Source organism: Candidozyma pseudohaemuli (assembly GCF_003013735.1).
Source record: "Candidozyma pseudohaemuli strain B12108 chromosome Unknown scaffold00006, whole genome shotgun sequence".
NCBI classification, from domain to species: domain Eukaryota; kingdom Fungi; phylum Ascomycota; class Pichiomycetes; order Serinales; family Metschnikowiaceae; genus Candidozyma; species Candidozyma pseudohaemuli.
The window spans coordinates 192,966-211,559 of NW_020194440.1; the positions used below are offsets into that span (position 1 = coordinate 192,966).

Sequence of the window (18,594 nt, forward strand, 5' to 3'; positions counted from 1 at the left end):
AGGAGATTAAAGCACTCTACCGACAGTAGCACCATCGGCAATCTTCTTTTGACTATCGTCAACTTTTTTAAGAGACCTTCCGCCCTGGATTTGTCCCAAGAGAGCACCGATGTTTGGTGCACCTCCCAGAGGTGGTCCTGCCGCCTTTGCTCCTCCAAGATCTGGAGGTGGAGGTGGAGGACTCGAAAGGAACGATGGAGGTGGTGGGGGAGCACCACCTGAAGGAGCAGGCGGAGCCTGATCAGGAAGAGGAGGTGGAGGAGGACCTCCCGATGGTGGAGGAGGAGCCTGCAGTGGCACTGGAGGTGCTTCTTGTGGAATAGGTGGGACAGCAGATGGAACTGGAGGAGCCTCCTGAGGAATTGGTGGTGGAGGCGCCTGGCCAGGAACTGGAGGCACATCATCAGCACCGAGATCAGCAGCTCTGCTTGGTGGAGAAGGTGTTGCAAACTCATCGGTGGAGTCGCTGTCAAACTCAGATGACTCGTCGTCATTTTGAGGAGCCATTGGAGCGGGAGGAGCTTGAGCAGGGGGAGCTGGAGCAGGAGGAGCCTGAGAAGGAGCAGGAGGAGCTTCAACAGGGGCTGGGGGAGCTTCCACAGGAGCTGGAGGCGCTTCAGCAGGAGCCAGAGGAGGCTGCTGTGGAGCCTGAGGCTCAGCTTGCTTCTCTTGAGCTTGTGCTGGTTCTGGGGCCTTCTGCTCTTGGGCACCGGGGTTTCCAGTTGGGTTTCTGGTCACCGGCTGAGGCATACCACCAAAGAGCAAACTGGCCAACTTAGCGGCACCAGCTCTGTTAGGCTCGTCATCATCGGAGGAGTTTGCCTCCTCGTCACTCCAGTCATCACTTCCCAAACCTCTCTGGGAGGCTCTTTGTGCCTCCATGCGTTTCTGATCAACAGGTTCCTGCTTTTGCTGGGACTTGAAGAAGGGGTTGGTGTTCTGAGCAGAGCCTGGGGTTCCTGCCGCCTTGTCAGCACCCTTGTTGGCGTCAGTGCCAAACCTGGCAAATGGATTGCTCTTGTGAGGACCATTAGCAGCCTGACTCGATTCCTCTTTCTTAGGCTCTTCTGGCTTATGCTCTTCTGGCTTAGCCTCAGCTGGTGGCTCAGGAGCCTTTGGAGCTTCAGTGGCAGGAGTAGCCTTGTTGCTGCTAGGTGTGTAAGCCTTGGCAGGAGCTGGAGCCTCTTCATCGCTAGAGCCTTCCATGTCGGCCATCTCCTTCTTCAACTTGGCAAGTCTTGCTTCCTTCTCCTGCTTCTTCTTGAGCTTCTTGGCCTCCAATTCTTGCTTCTGCTTGAGTAAGGCAGCATACTCTTCATCATCGTCATCACTCGATTCATTTTGCTTCTCAGGCTCAGGAGCCTTTGGTGCTTCCTTTGGCTGGTGAGGCTCTGGCTTTGGAGGAGCCGGTTCAGGAGCCTTGGGTGTTTCCACTGGCTTTGGTGATGCTGGTTTAGGAGATGAAGCCTCACCTTGAGAGGCTTGTTGACCCTTACGAGAGAGACCCAATTTAGCCAATCTCTCGTTCATTCTCTTCTGAGCCTGCTCCTTGATGTAGGCCTGTCTCTCTTCAGGAGTCTTGTGGGCAGCTGGCGAAGAAACAGCACTGCTTCTGGACGATGACAGACTTGGAGCGGTTTGGGCTGCGGGCTTGGAACCTGAGAAGTAATCTCCACCCAGTCCTTGAGGCTTCGATTGCTTTTGCTCAAACTGCTTCAACTCATCGAGGAAAACCTTCACAGCGTGCGACACGCCAATACCACTTTCCCATTTCTCGCTGCCACTCTGGTCTTTTACAGATACCTGAAGGTGGAGGGCGGCACCGTCTTCCAAGTCCTTGATGCTTGTCTCAATATCCTTGATCATAGATGACTCGCTCTCGCATTCCTTGGTGGCATTCTCAGAGATTTGCTTGAGCTTTTGGTCTGCATCCTTGTTTGTACCGTCAGAGACCGACTTGCCAGTGAGGGCAGCCATACGCTGTCTCAAAAGCGCCTTGGACTTGTGCTTTCTTCTATCAGTATCAGTCACTTCACCGTTTGGACCAGTGCCAACGATATCAGAATCACCAGCCTCAGGAGTCCAATCTGGGTACTCCTTCTTCAACTTGGCCTTAGCCACCTCTGTCTTGGTCCTGGCAAGGTCCTGGTTAACCTTGTGAATTCTCTGAATCAAACTAGGAACCTTGTCCTTGGTGAAATGGTTCAATTTCTCCAAAAGCTGGGTCTTCTCCTCTTGGGAGCCTCCAAGGGAAACCTTGCTCAATTTAGATTCTGTGTCTCTGATCTGAGTCTTCAAGCCTTCAATCAATCTGCTGTTGTAATCATCGGACTGCTTGTTGGCAATGGAAGAGTGTTGATCTTCAGAGTTAACGGCATCTAACAAAATTTGCTTCTCTCTAATCAATTTCTTCAAGTCGGCAGTAGTCAAGTCACGCGATTTAGAGGATTGAACGCTACTTGGCTGCTCCTCGGTAGGTCTTCTGCTGCGGTGACGAGAGTTGGACACATATCCCATATCATCATCGTTATTTCTGAATCTCGATGCAGAAGTAGGTGGCTTGGCAGCCTGGGGCTTACCCTTCGAGCCACCCTTCAACAGATTCTTCAAGGAATCCACGGAATCCTGCAAGTACTTGGCAGAAGGAGGAATCAACTCTGGAGGCAATCTCAAAGGAATTTCAAGTCCGTTCAAACGACGGTACACAAGATGCATGGCCACGGCGAATTCATCCTTGTTAAGCTTTCCACGATTGCCAGCATCACACAAATTCCAGATAGACTCCAAGTCGGGTCTACTCAAACCTGACTTGTTGAAGATACCAATGGCAGTGTCGCCCTGAATGAAGCCCTTTCTCTCGGGATCCCAAGCACCGAAAATGCCATCATAAATCAGCTTCTCCTGCTTTGTAATAGCCCAAGTCACGTTGCTCTTCAATGAACCTCCCATAGCATTCTGCAAATTGTTGGTGTTCATTTGAGCATTAGGCAAGAAGTGCTGCTCCATTGCATTCAAACCAGGAATACCACCGGTGGGAGTGTGAACAAAACCCCATTGACCAGGCTTACCAGTGGGCTGAGACTGCAACAAGCCACCGGTCTGCTGAGGCTGGAAACCACCAGTTTGTTGAGGTTGGAAACCACCAGTCTGTTGAGGCTGGAAACCGCCAGTCTGTTGAGGCTGGAAACCGCCAGTTTGCTGGGGCTGGAAACCACCGGTACGTTGCTGCTGAAGTCCACCAGTACGCTGCTGCTGAAGACCCTGAGAGCCGTTAAAGCCTGTGCCCTGTGGCTGAAGGCCAGTTTGCTGAGGCTGGAAGTTGGTAGGACCAGTGCGCTGAGAGGTCAACTGGGGCTGCTGCTGTTGCTGCTGTTGCTGCTGGAAGCCAGTAGCCTGTTGCTGGAGTGGACCAGTTCTCTGAGACTGCAATGGCTGCGCAGGAACCAAACCAGCGGTCTGCTGAGGCTGCAAAGCCACGAAGGAACCACCGCCAGTACGTTGAGCGGTCAACGAGTTGAGACCGCCTGTTGGCTGTGCCGTAAACGAGGTTGGAGGAGGGGCCGCGTTACCAGAGAAGTTCAGGTTCACGGGCTGGTTGTCCAACCAGTCGCTCTGAGAAGGCTTTGGAGCTGCAAAGGTAGAAAATGGGGTGTTGGCCATGATCTTGTTGGGGTCCTCGGGAACGGCGAAACTGATGGCATCGACGAAACTCTGCACCTCGTTCTGCCAGCGCTCAGGCAAAACTCCAGGCAATGGCTCGTTCTTCAAGGACATGTTGCACAAGTGCAAGGCCAAGGCGAACTCTGGGAACAAGAGAGCACCCAGCTTGTTTGTATCGGCAAGAGTCCAGATCTCCGCCAAAGTGACGGGTTGCAATCCGGAACGCAACAAGATGTCTCTTGCACCGTCACCACTGATGGAGTTCTCACCCTTGGGCACTGCGGTACGGAAGAGGTGCTCAAACTTGGTCTGGTCCTCGGCGCTGATGAAGGACAAACGGATGCTAGGAATCTTCAACTCGGTGTTTTCGGTGACGGAGCCCAAAGCGGCGGAAAAGCCGGTTTTCTGAGCCGTCAAGGGCTGGTTGTAGCCGGAGTTGAAGCCAGTCTGCTGAGGCTGGAAGCCTGTGGCCTGCTGGTTCAATTGAGGGGTCTGCTGGGGAAATTGCTGCTGAAACCCAGTTTGCTGAGGCTGGAATCCCGTTTGTTGAGGTTGAAAGCCCGTCTGCTGGCCTTGGAAGAGACCAGGCTGCTGGGGTTGATTCTGCTGATAAAAGCCGGTCTGCTGCTGCTGCATATACGGCTGCTGCTGCTGGCCCTGAAATCCATACTGGCCTTGAAAGCCGCCACCTTGCTGGTAGCCGCCTTGGTAGCCGCCCTGGTACGGATTGTACATGGAAATTGGAGAAGGTGGATGTGGATCGGATGGAGAAAGAAGCACGTATCAGTAGTGGAGGCCCGTACACCACGATAAATGGTGGCTGTAGCAAAAGGGGACCCACTGTGATGGATCTGTTGAGCTTATTTGATTGGGGTTTTTGGCTTTTCTGTATGGAGTGTTGAATTTGGGTGGTTTTTGAAATTTTGAAGGGAATTGGCAGGAAAGTGGCCGTGGAGACTAGTAGGGTGGTGCAGCAATATGGCTGCGAAATCGGAGAACCTCGCCAGTAGGCGGACCAGAAACGGTGGGTGGTAGAGATTGACGGGAGTGCACGGGATAGGAGATAAAAGGAAATCAAAAGGGGTGATTTAATTTGAATTTGAGTATGGGAGCACTGGAAGATGTGAAATTCGTTTTAGGTGTGTTTTGTATGGACGTTGCTGGTGCTCGGTATGAATTAGAGTTGGTAGAGGTGTTGAGGACTCCTCGGCACTGAACCTGTGCATCAAAATGATGGCTTTATAGTCTTTTAGCTATTATTTTGCCCCCAATTAGCTTTATTTTTCATAAGTTTGTATAAGTATCTATATGTGAGACCCTTCAATTATATGGTACCCTAGACTACTGCAGTCTCAGTCTCTAGCCAGTACGAACTACGATAGACTATAGATTTTTTTTCTCTATAATTTTATTTCTATATTTCTATATTCCAAGGCATTACAACTTACTGCTGTTCAGGGACCGTTGGCTTTGCCCGTTCATCGAAACAGAACTCTGCTCATTATCACTACCCTTAGGGGCCTCTTCATCTGCATTCGTGGACCCATTGATGTCCAAATTTTCCGTTGACTGTGTGATTCGATCAGTCTCCACCTGAACTTCAGCGGAATCCGTATCGTAGCCAAACATTTTGGAAATCTTGTAGCTCTGATAGGCCATGAGCTCTTCATCGTCCAAGGTAGAAAGATCAAGGTTCTCGTCATTGTACTTCTCAGGGACTTTAGAATCCTCATCACCGTCTTCATCCTCTGTACCTGACTCATCTGAAGACAGACTGTTACTTGAATAACCACCGTTCTCTTGATCATCCGGAAGGTTGGATTCTTGGGCATCCTTTTCTTCTTCAGCATGGGCTAAAACTTCGAATATTGATGGCTGCATACGCCTCGGATTGGGCAACGAAAACGATGGGTCCTCAAGGTACTTCCAGCAAAACTTTGACGACTTGGTATTGTTTCCTGATTCGGCAGCAGCCTTCCTAGGTGTATAGCTCCAGTCTACCTTTTTTGGAAGCGGCTGGGAACTTACTGGAAGAAGGGGCTCCTGAGCAAGTTGGCACTTAACTGTTTGAGTATTGGTAGTCTGAATTGGCTGGACTGGAGGGTAATTGTAATATTCACATTCTCCATTGGGAATCACTTGCTGATGGGTGATTTCAGCAGCAGGTTGTTGAACGGGGTAATTTTGATAATTCAAAGAAGGCTCTTGAGTGTAAGTCTGTTGCTGACCATAATTCTGCTGCTCCTGTGGTCCTTGAGAATACCCACCTGAGTACCCATATTGCTGATTATAGTAGCTTTGGTATGGGTAAGGGGCCTGGGGCTGTGGGTAATTATATCCAACCTGAGGATAATAGTCTCTTGGAATTTGCCCAAGGTAGAGCTGTTCTTGATAAGCCCTTTGTTCATTTGCAAGCCTGTAAAGCTCACTCTGGCTTACCTGGTAAAGTTGCAGAGGATGGTGACAATGTGGACAGTTTGGGGTGACAACATAGTAATTGATAGGTCTTCCTCTGGAGTCGTCACGAAGTGGGACATCCACGGGTCGGTAGTTGTCCCATGTCTCTGAACTTGGACATGAGGAATACTGGTCTGACAGTCCATAGTAGTAAGAGTCAGTGTAGCTCAGTTCACAAGCGGTCGTTTCCGAAGATGGACAAGATTGCTGATATTCTGCCAGGTTGACGGGATATTGGGGTGAAGCAGACATACTGACAGTATTGGGATTTGTGGATAGCTTGTGAGTTGTACTAAGGTCCTCATTTTATCTTTTATCTATAGTAGTCGGTAGTCACGTATGGCTGATTAGGGAAAGCCGAAGAGAGTCATTGAATGATCGATAAATGAGCTATAACTTCCTTGAATTAATAGGTCACTCACGAAAGAGGAAGTAAGTGGAAGAGAACCGCTCATCATTAGTGACGATCGGTTCATGGAGAGCTTGACCACCATTCGTATACCAACTGTAAACTCACTTTTATAGCTCTATTACCTCTCTATAAAGAGTTCACGATCTCGTCCCAGAAACTGATTTCCAACAACGTCACGTCGTTGAAGATTTCCACCAACTCGTCCAAACGTTGCTCAGAAACACCCGTGCCAGCAATAGTGTCATCTAAAACCTTCTTACCGAGCTCATGAGCCTCTGTGTACCAGTCCGAGGTGTAATCGTCTAGCCACGAACCGTACACCTCAGACTCATCCTCTGATGACAAAACCCCAAGCGACCCGTCATGCTTCGAACGAACGCCTTGACCAAACACACCTGCCTCAGCGTAGCCATGGAGACAAGGTGCCAATGCAACCTTGATACCCAAGAAGTCCTGGGTTTTGCCAGCTTTCAAGAGATAGTCACAGTACTCGATGCAAGGCTTGGCAGGTTGAAGTTCCGAATCCAAGTCGGCATTGTCGAAATCAACATTGTACTTCTTCAACAACTTCGCCTTGTGTCTTTCGATTTCCTTCATGATATTGTCAATCACTTCGGCCTGAGCATGGATTTGCTCGTATGTGGGAGCCACCAGCGCAGCAAGACCATGGATTTGAGCGTAGTTAACCAAGTAGTAAAAGTCCTGTTTCAAGTAGAAGAGGAACTTATCAAAAGGAAGTTTGTTGGTCGCCACAAGCTCCACAAACGGATGCTCAGTGTACCTCTTCCAGTTGTCCTTTACGACCTTGTGGTTTTTGAAATAGCCAAGGGCGCCGCCATGGTTATCCTTCAAGTCCTTTGCAATGGTATCAGAACCTTTAATCACTGATTGGACACTGCTGTTGGCGATATTAGTATGGTCCAAAGGTCCGTGGCCATGTCCAAGCTTCAGCGACAAACTAAGCATACCAGAGTGGATGAAGTTAACCGAAAGGGGCACGGCTTGCAGGAGAGTGAGTCCCTTGGCAATGTTGGAAGATAAGGAGCTCGCCAAAGTGCAGCCGGTGCCATGGGTGTTGTTCAGCACTATGTAGGGGGACCTGAAAATGGTGATCTTGTCAGCTTGCGATTCGTAGAGAACGTCCGCAATTACCAAGTCATCACCAGCTTTGTCTTCAGACAATTGACCATCCTTGGTCCAGGGAATATGACCTCCTTTAATCAAAACGTTCTGACACTCAAGAATTTGCTGCAACTCCACAATGATCTTTTCGAGGTCAGCGAGGGTCTTGAGTTCAGGAGCCTTACCCTTCTTTGCCTGATACAATTGCACCGTTTCCACATAATTTGGGGTACACAAGTAGGTTGAAGGGAAGATCTTGTCGAAGCATAACTGCACAGTCTTGTTGTCAGTCAAGGTGACTCCGGAAGTGCTGACCATCACAGGGTCCATGACGATCTTGACGTCATTCTTATTCAAGTAGTCCACATTCTCCGAAAGTACAGTTGCAGCCGCCTCTGTAAGCATTCCGGTCTTGACAACCTTCAATGGATGATCTCCAGGGTAACCCTCGATGAAATCTTCAAAGTTCTTCTTGAGGATCTTGCGCAAATGCTCAATTGACGTTTGCTCCACCGCCTCAACACCAGAGGTGTTTTGAGCAGTCAATGCTGCAATACAAGTAAGTCCGTAGACACCGTGGGCATTGATGGTTTTGATGTCTGCTTCGATACCGGCACCTCCCGAGGAGTCCAGACCTGCGATAGTGAGAACAGCAGGAAGTGATTTGGAGGTCACCTTGGGACTCACAAGATCAACATAACTCGTAGAAGGCATTCTTAGAAGGAATAATGAAGGAGTAGTACCAAGCAAGGTTAGTCGATAGGCTCTTGTGCACGCATGGGGCCTGGGCGCCATATAAGCGCATACGTTAGGCGGATGCGCATACGCGGTTTTTTCAAGAGACTGACTATCTTCACTATATCCTTTCCTTGTTCAACGAGGTGTAGTACTCCACGAGACTAAGCTCGCTCTGGAGAGTCTCGTCTCTGTACCTTATACGAATGTCGGGCACGTTCGTTTTTTCAATGTCGTTTCCAGCGACACCGCCTCTCATGTAGTTTTTACCAAGCCAGTGCTTCTTGATGGAGGCCTCGTAGCCTGACTGCTTCACCGAGTTCATGGCCAATTCACACATGTCAACGCCTGAAAGCTTGTAAATCTGTGCCGCAACAGAGTACTCTTCAATCAATGGCTCCTTGGTGTAGGAGAACTGCAAAGGATCGTCAGTGGACAAGGACACATTCAAGCCTCGCTTGAAGAAACTGAAGAACGGGTTCTTATCGTACGTCAAGAACAATGCGTTGTTTGACAAGGGCGAGACAGCCAATCCAATTTGGTCCAAATAGTACAAGTACTGGACGAACGGAAGCTTCCGCAACCTGATACCGTGGGAGATGGAGTGGGTGGTCAAGAATGCAGAAATAAGGTGCTCTGGGTCACCAGCTTCTCCGCAGTGAGGCCGGAGGACAAAGGTATTGTAGCCCAAGGCAGAACGCAAATTGTTCAACGAGACCAAGTCAGCGTATAAGTAGTACAAGTAGTACGAGTATGGTGGGTTCTTGCTGCCATCCCATTCAGAAGCTGGAGGGAAGTGCTTTGCGTTAATGGGTCTCTCTGGCTTGGACTCGTCATCCACAGAGTCAAACCCAACAACTCTTTGGAGGAAGATGTGCAAGTTGGGGTTCAGCTTTGGATCAAGAGTCACCTTGAACAAGGGCTCAAACAAGTTCACCATGATTTGGTGGAAATTGGTGACATTGCCATTCTTCTTGTACAAGTCGTAAAGACGAGGCACCTGAATCAACCATCTGACATTGTGAGAGAAAAGCTTGTTGTTGACAATCCAGCGAGCTAATTTATCCCATTCATCGTAGGAACGACCGTAGATGGAGATACGCAACTCAGTCATCTGGTACTTGGAATTCTCAAGATCCTCAAAAACCTGTTTGGTGATTTCTGCCAAGTACTTACCGTTGATGAAGTTGTCTGTCTTCAAGAAGATCTCACGCAAACGGGACTCGCCGATTGGGTTGTACTTCAAATTGAACTTATCGAAACGGTGGAACGTGTCGGTGTGGGCATGCATATCCAAGGTGTCGATGGACAAATCGTAGGCGGTGAGCTTCAACGAGTCGAACACCTCCTCCAAGGTCAAAAGCTTGCCGTCTCTGAAAATGACTTGCTCGTTGGGCTTGGTCTTCAACTTGTACTTGATGAAACGCAACAAGTGCTTCTGGTTCATGCAAGCGCTGTGGTGGATATGGGTGTCGACCTTTCTGACATTGTAGAAATCTCTGTGGGGGTTACGCTTGGACTGCTTATTCTCCTCAAAGTCGTTGAGCAAGTAGTACATGTTCCACTTTGTCTCCAAGTACTCGAGACGCTTGAACGCAAAGGACTTGATAGGACCATCGGAAGAGATACGAGCGATCTTGTTCAAGTCGGTGTAGTACTCTTTCAAAGATGGAGCACTAGAGATTGGCTCGCCCGTTGTCTTGTCAATGACCTCGTACACGTCTTGGTCGTTGTGCCTGAGTTCGAACCTATCGTTAGCATTAACGTCGGACATGGGGAACTTGTTCATGTCAATGTCGTCCTCCTCCGTGTGTTGGCCTGGAAGCTGGTTGAACTTATTCTTCAGCTTGTACGTAGGCTTAGGTGGTGGAGGGTAGATCTCCCACTTATCGTGGTTCTTGGGGTTATCCAACTCACATCTCTGGAGAGACAAATCCATGTACTTGTGTCTCATGTCCAAGCACATCTTCACCTTCTCGTACAAGTCCACAAGCTCGCTGGAAGGATACTCTTCAGGCAAGGCATTGGTGTATTCCGAAGGCTGACTTCCAGGTAAGTGTTTGCTTCTTGTTGCCACCAGAGGGTGGGGGTGATGGGTAGGCAAGTCGATCACCGAGTGTCTTCTCAGGCGGTGGAGCAGCTTTCCATGTGAATTGGTTCCCGAATTGCCGTTTTTGTCCTTGCCGTCCTGGAGAGCCTCAAACGCCCTGACCTTCAAATCATGGTCTCTGATGTAACGGTCCTCTTGAGTGGAGAAATGGGTCAGAGCCAAGCTCAGGGCCAACATTCCGTCGTCCAGATCATCGTATTGATGCTCATCGTCCACAGGCAGGAGGTAGTGCTCGTCGTCCGAGGAAGCCACGTTCATGAGTAGTAGCAGTTGAGATGAGTATGGTGATGCGCGAAGAATAGCAAGATGTACCTTTTAAGTTTGTGAGCTTTTTGGGGGTTCGGAGGCGGGATTTCCTGGAATTCGGTTTGAAGGTTTGAAGGTTTTTGTGGAATGGTAGCTTTTCGTGGCTTAGGGTCGAAGTTGCTTTATCGCTCGGAGTTGGTCTCGGAGTCTCGGAGTACCTTCGGAGGGTGTATCAGGAGATTGGGTTGAGGTGGAGGTGAGAGGGATAGATTAGAGTGATGAAGATGGTGAAAGTTGTGGAATTGAGTAATTTTGTGAGTTACAAAAGTGAAATAAGGGTGAGGTGTGGCAATGAGTCACCTTATCACGCTCGTTATTCCGCGATAAGGGATTCTATTGTACGAGCGGCGACTCATTGGTAGATGGAGGCTTATAATGATTGAATTTTTTGGACAGTTAATGTGGATGATTTGGGGTTTGGGAGTTTGGATAAGTACTAAAAAGGCTGTTCATGAAAAAGGACGCTTTGGCGATGTGCATTGATGGTGTACTTGGAGAGGCTGGTAGGTTGGTGATTTGAGTACTAAGACCGCTTATAGGGCGTTGAAATACCTTGAAGATCTGAAATAACTTGAAGATCTGAAATACCTTGAATATCGCTTTATTTGAGGATCAACCATATCGACTGTAAAGAGGAGCCATTGTGAAGATTAGTTCCTCTTTGCATTCGAGATGGAGGGGACACCACCGGACCAATGATAAATTGACTAAAATTTGATAAATGATCAAATTTTGCTATCAAATGCTCACATTCAAACTGGGCTGGCAAAAAAGCTATCTTGTTTTCTGCTCGATCTGGCGTTTTATCACTTGGCACATTACGTCATTGGAGATAGCATCTTGAAAATAAGCCATAGCAGTTCAATTGGCAAAATGAAATGATAAAAAAAAAAGTAACTAAACAGAACAAACTTCATTCAACATCAGACTCATAGAATCAATAACAGCCCGCTTTTGCAGATTCCCTAGTCCACTGCACAATCGCCTTTATCCTAAAAGTTTGATGGAAAACGGCACTAAAGCAAGATGCGAACTACCCCAGATCAACCAACCGAATACCCCAGACACAAAACCAATTTCCCCAAAAATAAACCAAACCTTCCTTCATAACCTTCATATCCCAATTCAATTCCCAACCATATTTCCATTTCCACCAACATCCAAAACTCACCCCCCTCGGGTTCGGCTTCCTCATCAACATAGCCCTAGTGCCAAGGACCATGCGGCACTTGCGTGAACACCTCAGATACCAGCGAACAAAGAAACAGGCTTTCAGTATGGGACAGGAATTTACGAGATCTGGAAAAGCTGCCCTAAAAATTTCAGTTCCTTCATCGTTTCAATACTCCCAGGCAGTGCGATGTCTCAGTTGCAGCCAGAACATAATCGGTTCCTCATCTCAAGAACCCAATTACACAATTCCCACAATTCCCAAATTCCATTACTATTAGAATTCAAAATTCCATAATTGGCCTCCCCGATCCCGAATTCCCCCTCGACGTCACCTGCCATTAGGGGTCCTGGACCGTGGTATCACCCCGCTGGTGTTACCTTCCATTTAGGTTCTCGCACCCTCCTTCCGTTGGCGGCACTTATCCACTAATTGATGCGCAACGACCACCAACCGTCGCTCCTGCCTGCCGCTTCTGCCCCCACGCTTCCATTATAAATACCCGGCCGTGGAACCCTCTTCTTTTCCAGCAATGACTACTCCAGGTATGTAAGAAGAGACGTGATTTCGAGTCCCCACTAACAGCAGAATACAAATTCCATCCTCAAAAGAAATCCACCATCATCACCGCCCCATTTTCCGGTGGCCAGCCTAAAGGCGGTGTGGATCTTGGTCCCAGATACATCTTGGAAGCTGGTTTCGAAAAACAGCTCCAGGGGTTGGGCTGGACCACCCTGGTGGCCAACCCGCTTGAAGGCCACGAGTTCGAGCTGAAAAAGACCAACGACAAGGACTCGTTTGGCGTCAAGAACACCCAGATCGTCCTGGACTGCAACAAGCTCATCTTCGAGAGCTGTCTTGAAGCACACAAGAAGGACACGCTTCCGGTGGTGATTGGCGGCGACCACTCCATCGGAACTGCCACCGTGGCTGCCGCGTTGGAAAACAACCCCGACACGTGTGTTTTGTGGATCGATGCCCATGCCGATATCAACTCTCCAAAGACCACCGACTCTGGTAACCTCCACGGCTGCCCCATGTCGTTTGTCTTGGGCATTGACCCTGAGTCCTTCCCACCGGAGTTCGGCTGGGTGCCTGCCAAGTTGAAGCCAGGCAAGATTGCATACATTGGCTTGAGAGATGTGGACGACGGCGAGAAGGCCATCTTGAAGAAGTACGGCATTCCAGCGTTCTCCATGTACCACGTGGACAAGTACGGCATTGGCAAGGTGGTGGAGATGGCCTTGGACAAGGTCAACCCCGACAGAAAATTCCCCATCCACTTGTCCTACGATGTTGACGCCATTGACCCATCTTTCACTCCCGCCACCGGCACCCGTGTCGAGGGCGGCTTGACCTTGAGAGAGGGATTGTTTGTGGCTGAAGATGTGGCCCAGACGGGTCTTTTGAGCTCTCTTGATGTTGTGGAGACAAACCCACTTTTGGGTGAGCACGAGAACCATGTTCTCGACACTGTGAGCGCAGCCTGCGCCATTGGCCGTTGTGCCATGGGCGAGACTTTGCTCTAAGAAGGATAGAAGCTGTCTGGTGACAGAATAAAAGTTATGATTTCGATTGGTTGAGCCAATTGGCATGTATACGCAATGCACTACAGGAGAGGGGGTTACATGAATTGTAAACGTGATTTGAAGGAATGCATTCTATCAAAGAAGAAAAAAGAAGATGTAGGAATAAACCTTGATAGAAGTTGATTTTTAAACCTCCATTAAATCCATCAGCATGCATGGATATCAACGGCTGCGAAGTGGTACAGCCAGGAATAACGGTCCACTAGATATGCCATTGTCCGGAAGATTACACAAAATAGAGCAAGAAACAAAAAACACAAAAGTCACACTTTTTAGTTCACATCAGGAAAACAAGAAACCCCAAAGTGTAGATCTCTTTGTTCCCAAACACCCACCTCCCAAGATAAGCTACACCCTCCTGATAAGGCATTCTTTCGCAGCCAAAGCCTAAAGCTAAACCCATGCTTTTGTAGATCTCAAGAACCTCCAAACATAAAGTACCACCCATTGTCTTCGATCCAAAATACAAGGCAAAGATCGACCGCAAACGTCATAGCCTCTTTCTGCTAAAGCTTATCGAAATACCCGCCGAACCTCAGGGTCTCTGTACCCCAATTAGCAAATGTTTCCGCGTTATTCGCTTAGCCGGCCATCTACACTTTTGACCGGCGCCCTGTGGAAATATCAAAACACATCCATGGCGGGAAAGTAGCAGGGTTCCTAACAATACAACCGAGGCATCGCTGAAAAGTCCGAACAATGCTGCAAGGTGGAAGAAGACGACGAATCAGGATGCAAAAAAACAGAAAAAAGGTGAAACTCCACCCCGCTCTACATCACCCCAATCTGGAACAAAAAACCCCATTCCTCTGATCCTCCTCTCGCTTCACCCTGAGACTTGCGGCTAAATAGTGACTCTTCGCATCACCACCCTAAACAGACCCCGTGGCGCGCCTGGGAGTTTGCAACCATGGGCTACCCCACGGGCCCACCACGTGGGAAAAGCCACAAAAAGTGTAAAGCAAAATAAAAAAAAACACGGGGGGACAGGGCCCCTTTATATACTCGTGGGCCTTGAACCCTGGCGCCCCACGTGACCCCAAAACGGTGACTCGGCCCGTCGCCCCCAATGTAGGACTGGCATCAAGCGCCATGCTGGTACAAGTTGCACCTCATTAGTTAACTCGCCTACACTGAAAAAAACATAAAAAAACCAGTTGAACCAAACCGGCCATGAAGTTTGGAAAGACTCTTCTTTCCCACCAGATCCCAGAATGGTCGGTCCACTACATGAATTACAAGCACTTGAAGAAGGTCATCAAGACCATCGACAAGTTTATCAACTACAACAGCTACTCGCCGTTGGAGCTTCCCGAGTTGATTTCCACAGTGCTTTCTCAGTTCTTCTATGAGTTGGATAGAGACATCGAAAAAGTGTCGGAGTTCTACGACGCCAAGTACTACGAGTACTCCAGAAGAACTGCCAGAATCGTCCATGTTTTGGGTTACACCAACGGGAAAATCACCCACCAGGTCGACACCACAGACGAGTTGGACGAGATTGTGCTGATCTCCTTGGAACTTAGAGCCATTTACAGAAACTTGAAGTGGTTTGGCGAGCTTAACCACAAGGGTTTCATCAAGATCTTGAAGAAGCTCGATAAGAAGTTGCTCTACTTGACCAACTTGGCCAACGACCAGTTGCGTGTGGACGCCGATCTGGACGAGGAGGTGCCTGTGGTCAATTTGCCCAACAACAACAAAGAGACCTACTTGACCACCAGAGTGGATGCGTTGCCGTTTGCCAATGGTCTGGAGCTTCAGGCGGGCTTGGACACCATCAACGAGATTTTAAACCAGTTGGGCGACCAGCAGATTGAGTTGGAGAACAACTTGGAGGCGGAAAAGGTGCTTTCGACTGCCACCAAGAACTTGAATGTTTTGAAGATCGGCGGAAACAGACGCTACTCGTTCGACAAGGAGTTCATGGAGAACTTTTATGAGCTTATTTACCAGAACGAAGCCGATAAGCTTATTTCGGAGCTTGACGGCTTGGAGTGGGCCCAGAAGTCGGTCAAGTTGTTTCTTTCGCTTTTGAACAAGGCCACTTTGGCCAACTCCGTCGCCTGTACTGACCGTCTTTTCGACTACTTGGTAGATTTCACGAAGAAAAACGCCTCTGAGGTTGGTGAGAGTAACGCTCTTTTTGACTCCATCGACATTTCAGGCCGTAACTTCTTCCACCAGCATGTGGTGTCTCTTGGTAAGAAGCAGCTTATCAAGGAGCAGAAGAAAAGTAATCCTGGTGAGTCCAGTGACATCAAGCGTTTGTACGGAAACGAGTCTGGCCCCGACGGCTCTCAGCTTTCTCCCGTTTACATTGATGGTTTGAGAAACATCTTGAAGAAGGTGGACCAGCTTCCTGAATACCAGAGCTTGCTTGTGGCCAAAGATACGTACTTGAGAACTCCCGTCCACTATGCTGCTCAGTACGGTGCCAAGGATGTCACCAGCTTGCTTTTGGAGTACATGATCAAATGGAACTTGTTGGACCAGAACGTTCCAATTGACCTGGTGGATGACTTTGGTGACCAGGAGGGATTGACGCCATTGCACCTTGCCATTATCGGTAAGCACCCCATGACAACCGTGAACCTTCTAGCTGTCAACAAGGAACCATTGTCGTGCCCCAACTTGTTGCTTTTGGCTACCAGACTTAACTGTGAGGATATCGTGAAGGACTTGATTGAATCGGGCTTCATTGATGTGAACTACACAGATGCCGAGAACAACGAGGAGACAGCTCTTTATGTTGCTTCCAAGCTCAACCACTTGAGCACCGTCAAATTCTTGTTGAAAATGGGAGCTGACACTGAGTTGGGTGAGTGTGTTTTCGGCTGGACTCCTATCTTCATTGCTGCAGCAGAGGGTTACCAAGAAGTGGTTCAGATTTTGATCGACTACGCCGCTAGATTTGATCTTGTGGATGATTCTGGTTGGTTGCCTATGGAACACGCTTCTTTGCGTGGTCATCTTGTTGTGGCTGACTTGTTGAAGCCTTTGGACGACAACTTGCTCTTGTACAACATCGACGATCCTTCGAAGAACACCCCAAGAACTCATAACCCATCGTCCAAGAATGCTTCCAACACCACTTCGCCCTTTTTGCACCCAACCAGCGAGGAGATGCTCTTGTCTACTTCCTCGATCGAGAAGCTTCCAGAGCTGAACAGAAACGCTGTTAGTGAGGTCTACCGCCAGTTCAAGCAGCTTGACAGCAGTTCCAACATCTCAAGCAGCAACAACCTGAACAACTCCAATGGCAGAGATAGATCGCGTGCAAGAAGCAATTCTAGATCCAGATCACCAGTGAACCGCCGTAAAATGAAGCCAATCAAATCCTTTGGTCACAGATACTTGGCCAAGGGCGAGCTGTTGGTGCTTATTACGTTGGGAACTACCGATTTGCGTGACCAGCTGAAGCCCATTGATTTGAACAAGATCTCCATGTCTCAGAGCTTCTTCACAGAACTTGACACTGCTCTTTCGCTTGTGGTCACTTGTCGCCACAAGGAGACCAAGGATATCATTGAAGCTCCTGTCATTGTTGATTTGCCTTTGGAAGATCAGCATGGAAGTGCCACTGACCCTATCACCTTCAAGCTTGATGCTGGTGTCAGCGCTGATGATATGGTGGTCAATTTTGATATTGTGCCCACTTACCAGTATCCTACCAGTAACCTTCAAAACACACACAAGGGTGCAATGAAGGGCAAAATTTTAGGAAGAGGTGTTGCTTTGTTGAAGAGTGCCTACACTGAGGTCGGTACAGACTTGCGTTCTCTTCACAACTCCATCACTATTCCAATCTTAGAGTTAGACTCTCTTGACATGTTGGGAACCCTCAAGTGTGAGTACATGTGTGCCAAGTCCTTTGATCACCACCAGATCTCCATCACTCGTTCTGATACGTACTGGAAACAATTGGTCTCCACTCGTGTCATTGGTCACAGAGGTTTGGGTAAGAACATGAACAAGAGAGATTCGTTACAGTTGGGTGAAAACACCGTCGAGTCGTTTATCGCTGCTGCTTCGTTGGGAGCATCATACGTCGAGTTCGATGTCCAACTCACAAAGGATCACGTTCCTGTCATTTACCACGATTTCTTGGTGGCCGAGTCTGGTGTTGATATTCCGATGCATGCGTTGACAGAGGAGCAGTTTTTGGGTCTTAGTGAGCACGAAGCTTCCACCAGAGAAAACAAGTCTATTTTGAGCTACGATAAGATCAACAACAACTTGAACATCACAAAGAATTTCGCTCTTGATGACGAGTTGTTGGGCAAGTACAATAGACCCCGTTCGATGTCGTCTTACCCATCGGCCCCCAACTTTGCTTCTGCAGCTGAGGAGGATGAATTGGACAGAGAGTTCAAGAACCAGATCTCCAATAGAATGAAGCTCACGAAGACATGGAAGGAGAAGGGTTTCAAGGGTAACGCCAGAGGATTGTCGATTGCGTCGAACTTCGTCACGCTCAAGAAGCTTTTCCAGAAGTTGCCCAAGAACGTGGGCTTCAACATCGAGCTCAAGTACCCCATGTTGGATGAAGCGCAGCTCGAAAGTATGGGCGAAATTGCTTACGACATGAACTTCTACGTGGACACGATTTTGAAGACCGTTTACGAGATGAACACCAGTGGCAGAGACATTTTGTTTTCTTCGTTCCATCCCGACATTTGTCTTTTGCTTTCGTTGAAGCAGCCCACCATGCCGATTTTGTACCTTACGGAAGCTGGAACCGAGCCCATGGCTGATATCAGAGCGTCGTCTTTACAAAATGCCATCAGATTCGCCAAGAAATGGAATCTTTTGGGTATCGTCAGTAACGCTAAGACGCTCGTGAAAACGCCCAGACTTGCCCAGGTCGTCAAGAGTTCTGGTCTTGTGTGTGTGACTTATGGTGTGGAGAACAACGATCCTGAAGCCTGTAAGATCCAGATGAAGGCCGGAGTTGACGCCGTCATTGCCGACTCTGTTTTGGCCGTGAGAGAGGGTCTCCGTAAGGAAGAAGAAACGGTCTACTAAAATT

General features: G+C 48.6%; 6 protein-coding genes across 6 annotated transcripts; 2 read left to right on the top strand and 4 right to left on the bottom strand.

Moving 5' to 3' along the window:
* Positions 1–6: 6 nt before the first annotated feature.
* PAN1 (Pan1p) lies at positions 7–4,395 on the bottom strand (the record flags this gene model as incomplete). Its single annotated transcript, XM_024858160.1, has 1 exon — positions 7–4,395. One exon carries the CDS (start codon positions 4,393–4,395, stop codon positions 7–9), a length of 4,389 nt encoding a protein of 1,462 aa, XP_024713566.1.
* A 702-nt stretch (positions 4,396–5,097) lies between these two features.
* C7M61_002801 (uncharacterized protein) lies at positions 5,098–6,369 on the bottom strand (the record flags this gene model as incomplete). Its single annotated transcript, XM_024858161.1, has 1 exon — positions 5,098–6,369. One exon carries the CDS (start codon positions 6,367–6,369, stop codon positions 5,098–5,100), a length of 1,272 nt encoding a protein of 423 aa, XP_024713567.1.
* A 286-nt stretch (positions 6,370–6,655) lies between these two features.
* Positions 6,656–8,365, bottom strand: THI20 (trifunctional hydroxymethylpyrimidine kinase/phosphomethylpyrimidine kinase/thiaminase; the record flags this gene model as incomplete). Its single annotated transcript, XM_024858162.1, has 1 exon — positions 6,656–8,365. One exon carries the CDS (start codon positions 8,363–8,365, stop codon positions 6,656–6,658), a length of 1,710 nt encoding a protein of 569 aa, XP_024713568.1.
* Positions 8,366–8,507: 142 nt separating this feature from the next.
* Positions 8,508–10,754, bottom strand: C7M61_002803 (AMP deaminase; the record flags this gene model as incomplete). Its single annotated transcript, XM_024858163.1, has 1 exon — positions 8,508–10,754. One exon carries the CDS (start codon positions 10,752–10,754, stop codon positions 8,508–8,510), a length of 2,247 nt encoding a protein of 748 aa, XP_024713569.1.
* Positions 10,755–12,505: 1,751 nt separating this feature from the next.
* On the top strand, positions 12,506–13,502 carry CAR1 (arginase; the record flags this gene model as incomplete). The annotated part of the gene is made up of 2 exons (XM_024858164.1): positions 12,506–12,518; positions 12,559–13,502. The coding sequence occupies 2 exons, from the start codon at positions 12,506–12,508 to the stop codon at positions 13,500–13,502; spliced, it is 957 nt and encodes a 318-aa protein (XP_024713570.1).
* A 1,233-nt stretch (positions 13,503–14,735) lies between these two features.
* Positions 14,736–18,590, top strand: GDE1 (glycerophosphocholine phosphodiesterase; the record flags this gene model as incomplete). The annotated part of the gene is made up of 1 exon (XM_024858165.1): positions 14,736–18,590. One exon carries the CDS (start codon positions 14,736–14,738, stop codon positions 18,588–18,590), a length of 3,855 nt encoding a protein of 1,284 aa, XP_024713571.1.
* Between the last annotated feature and the right edge of the window lie 4 nt (positions 18,591–18,594).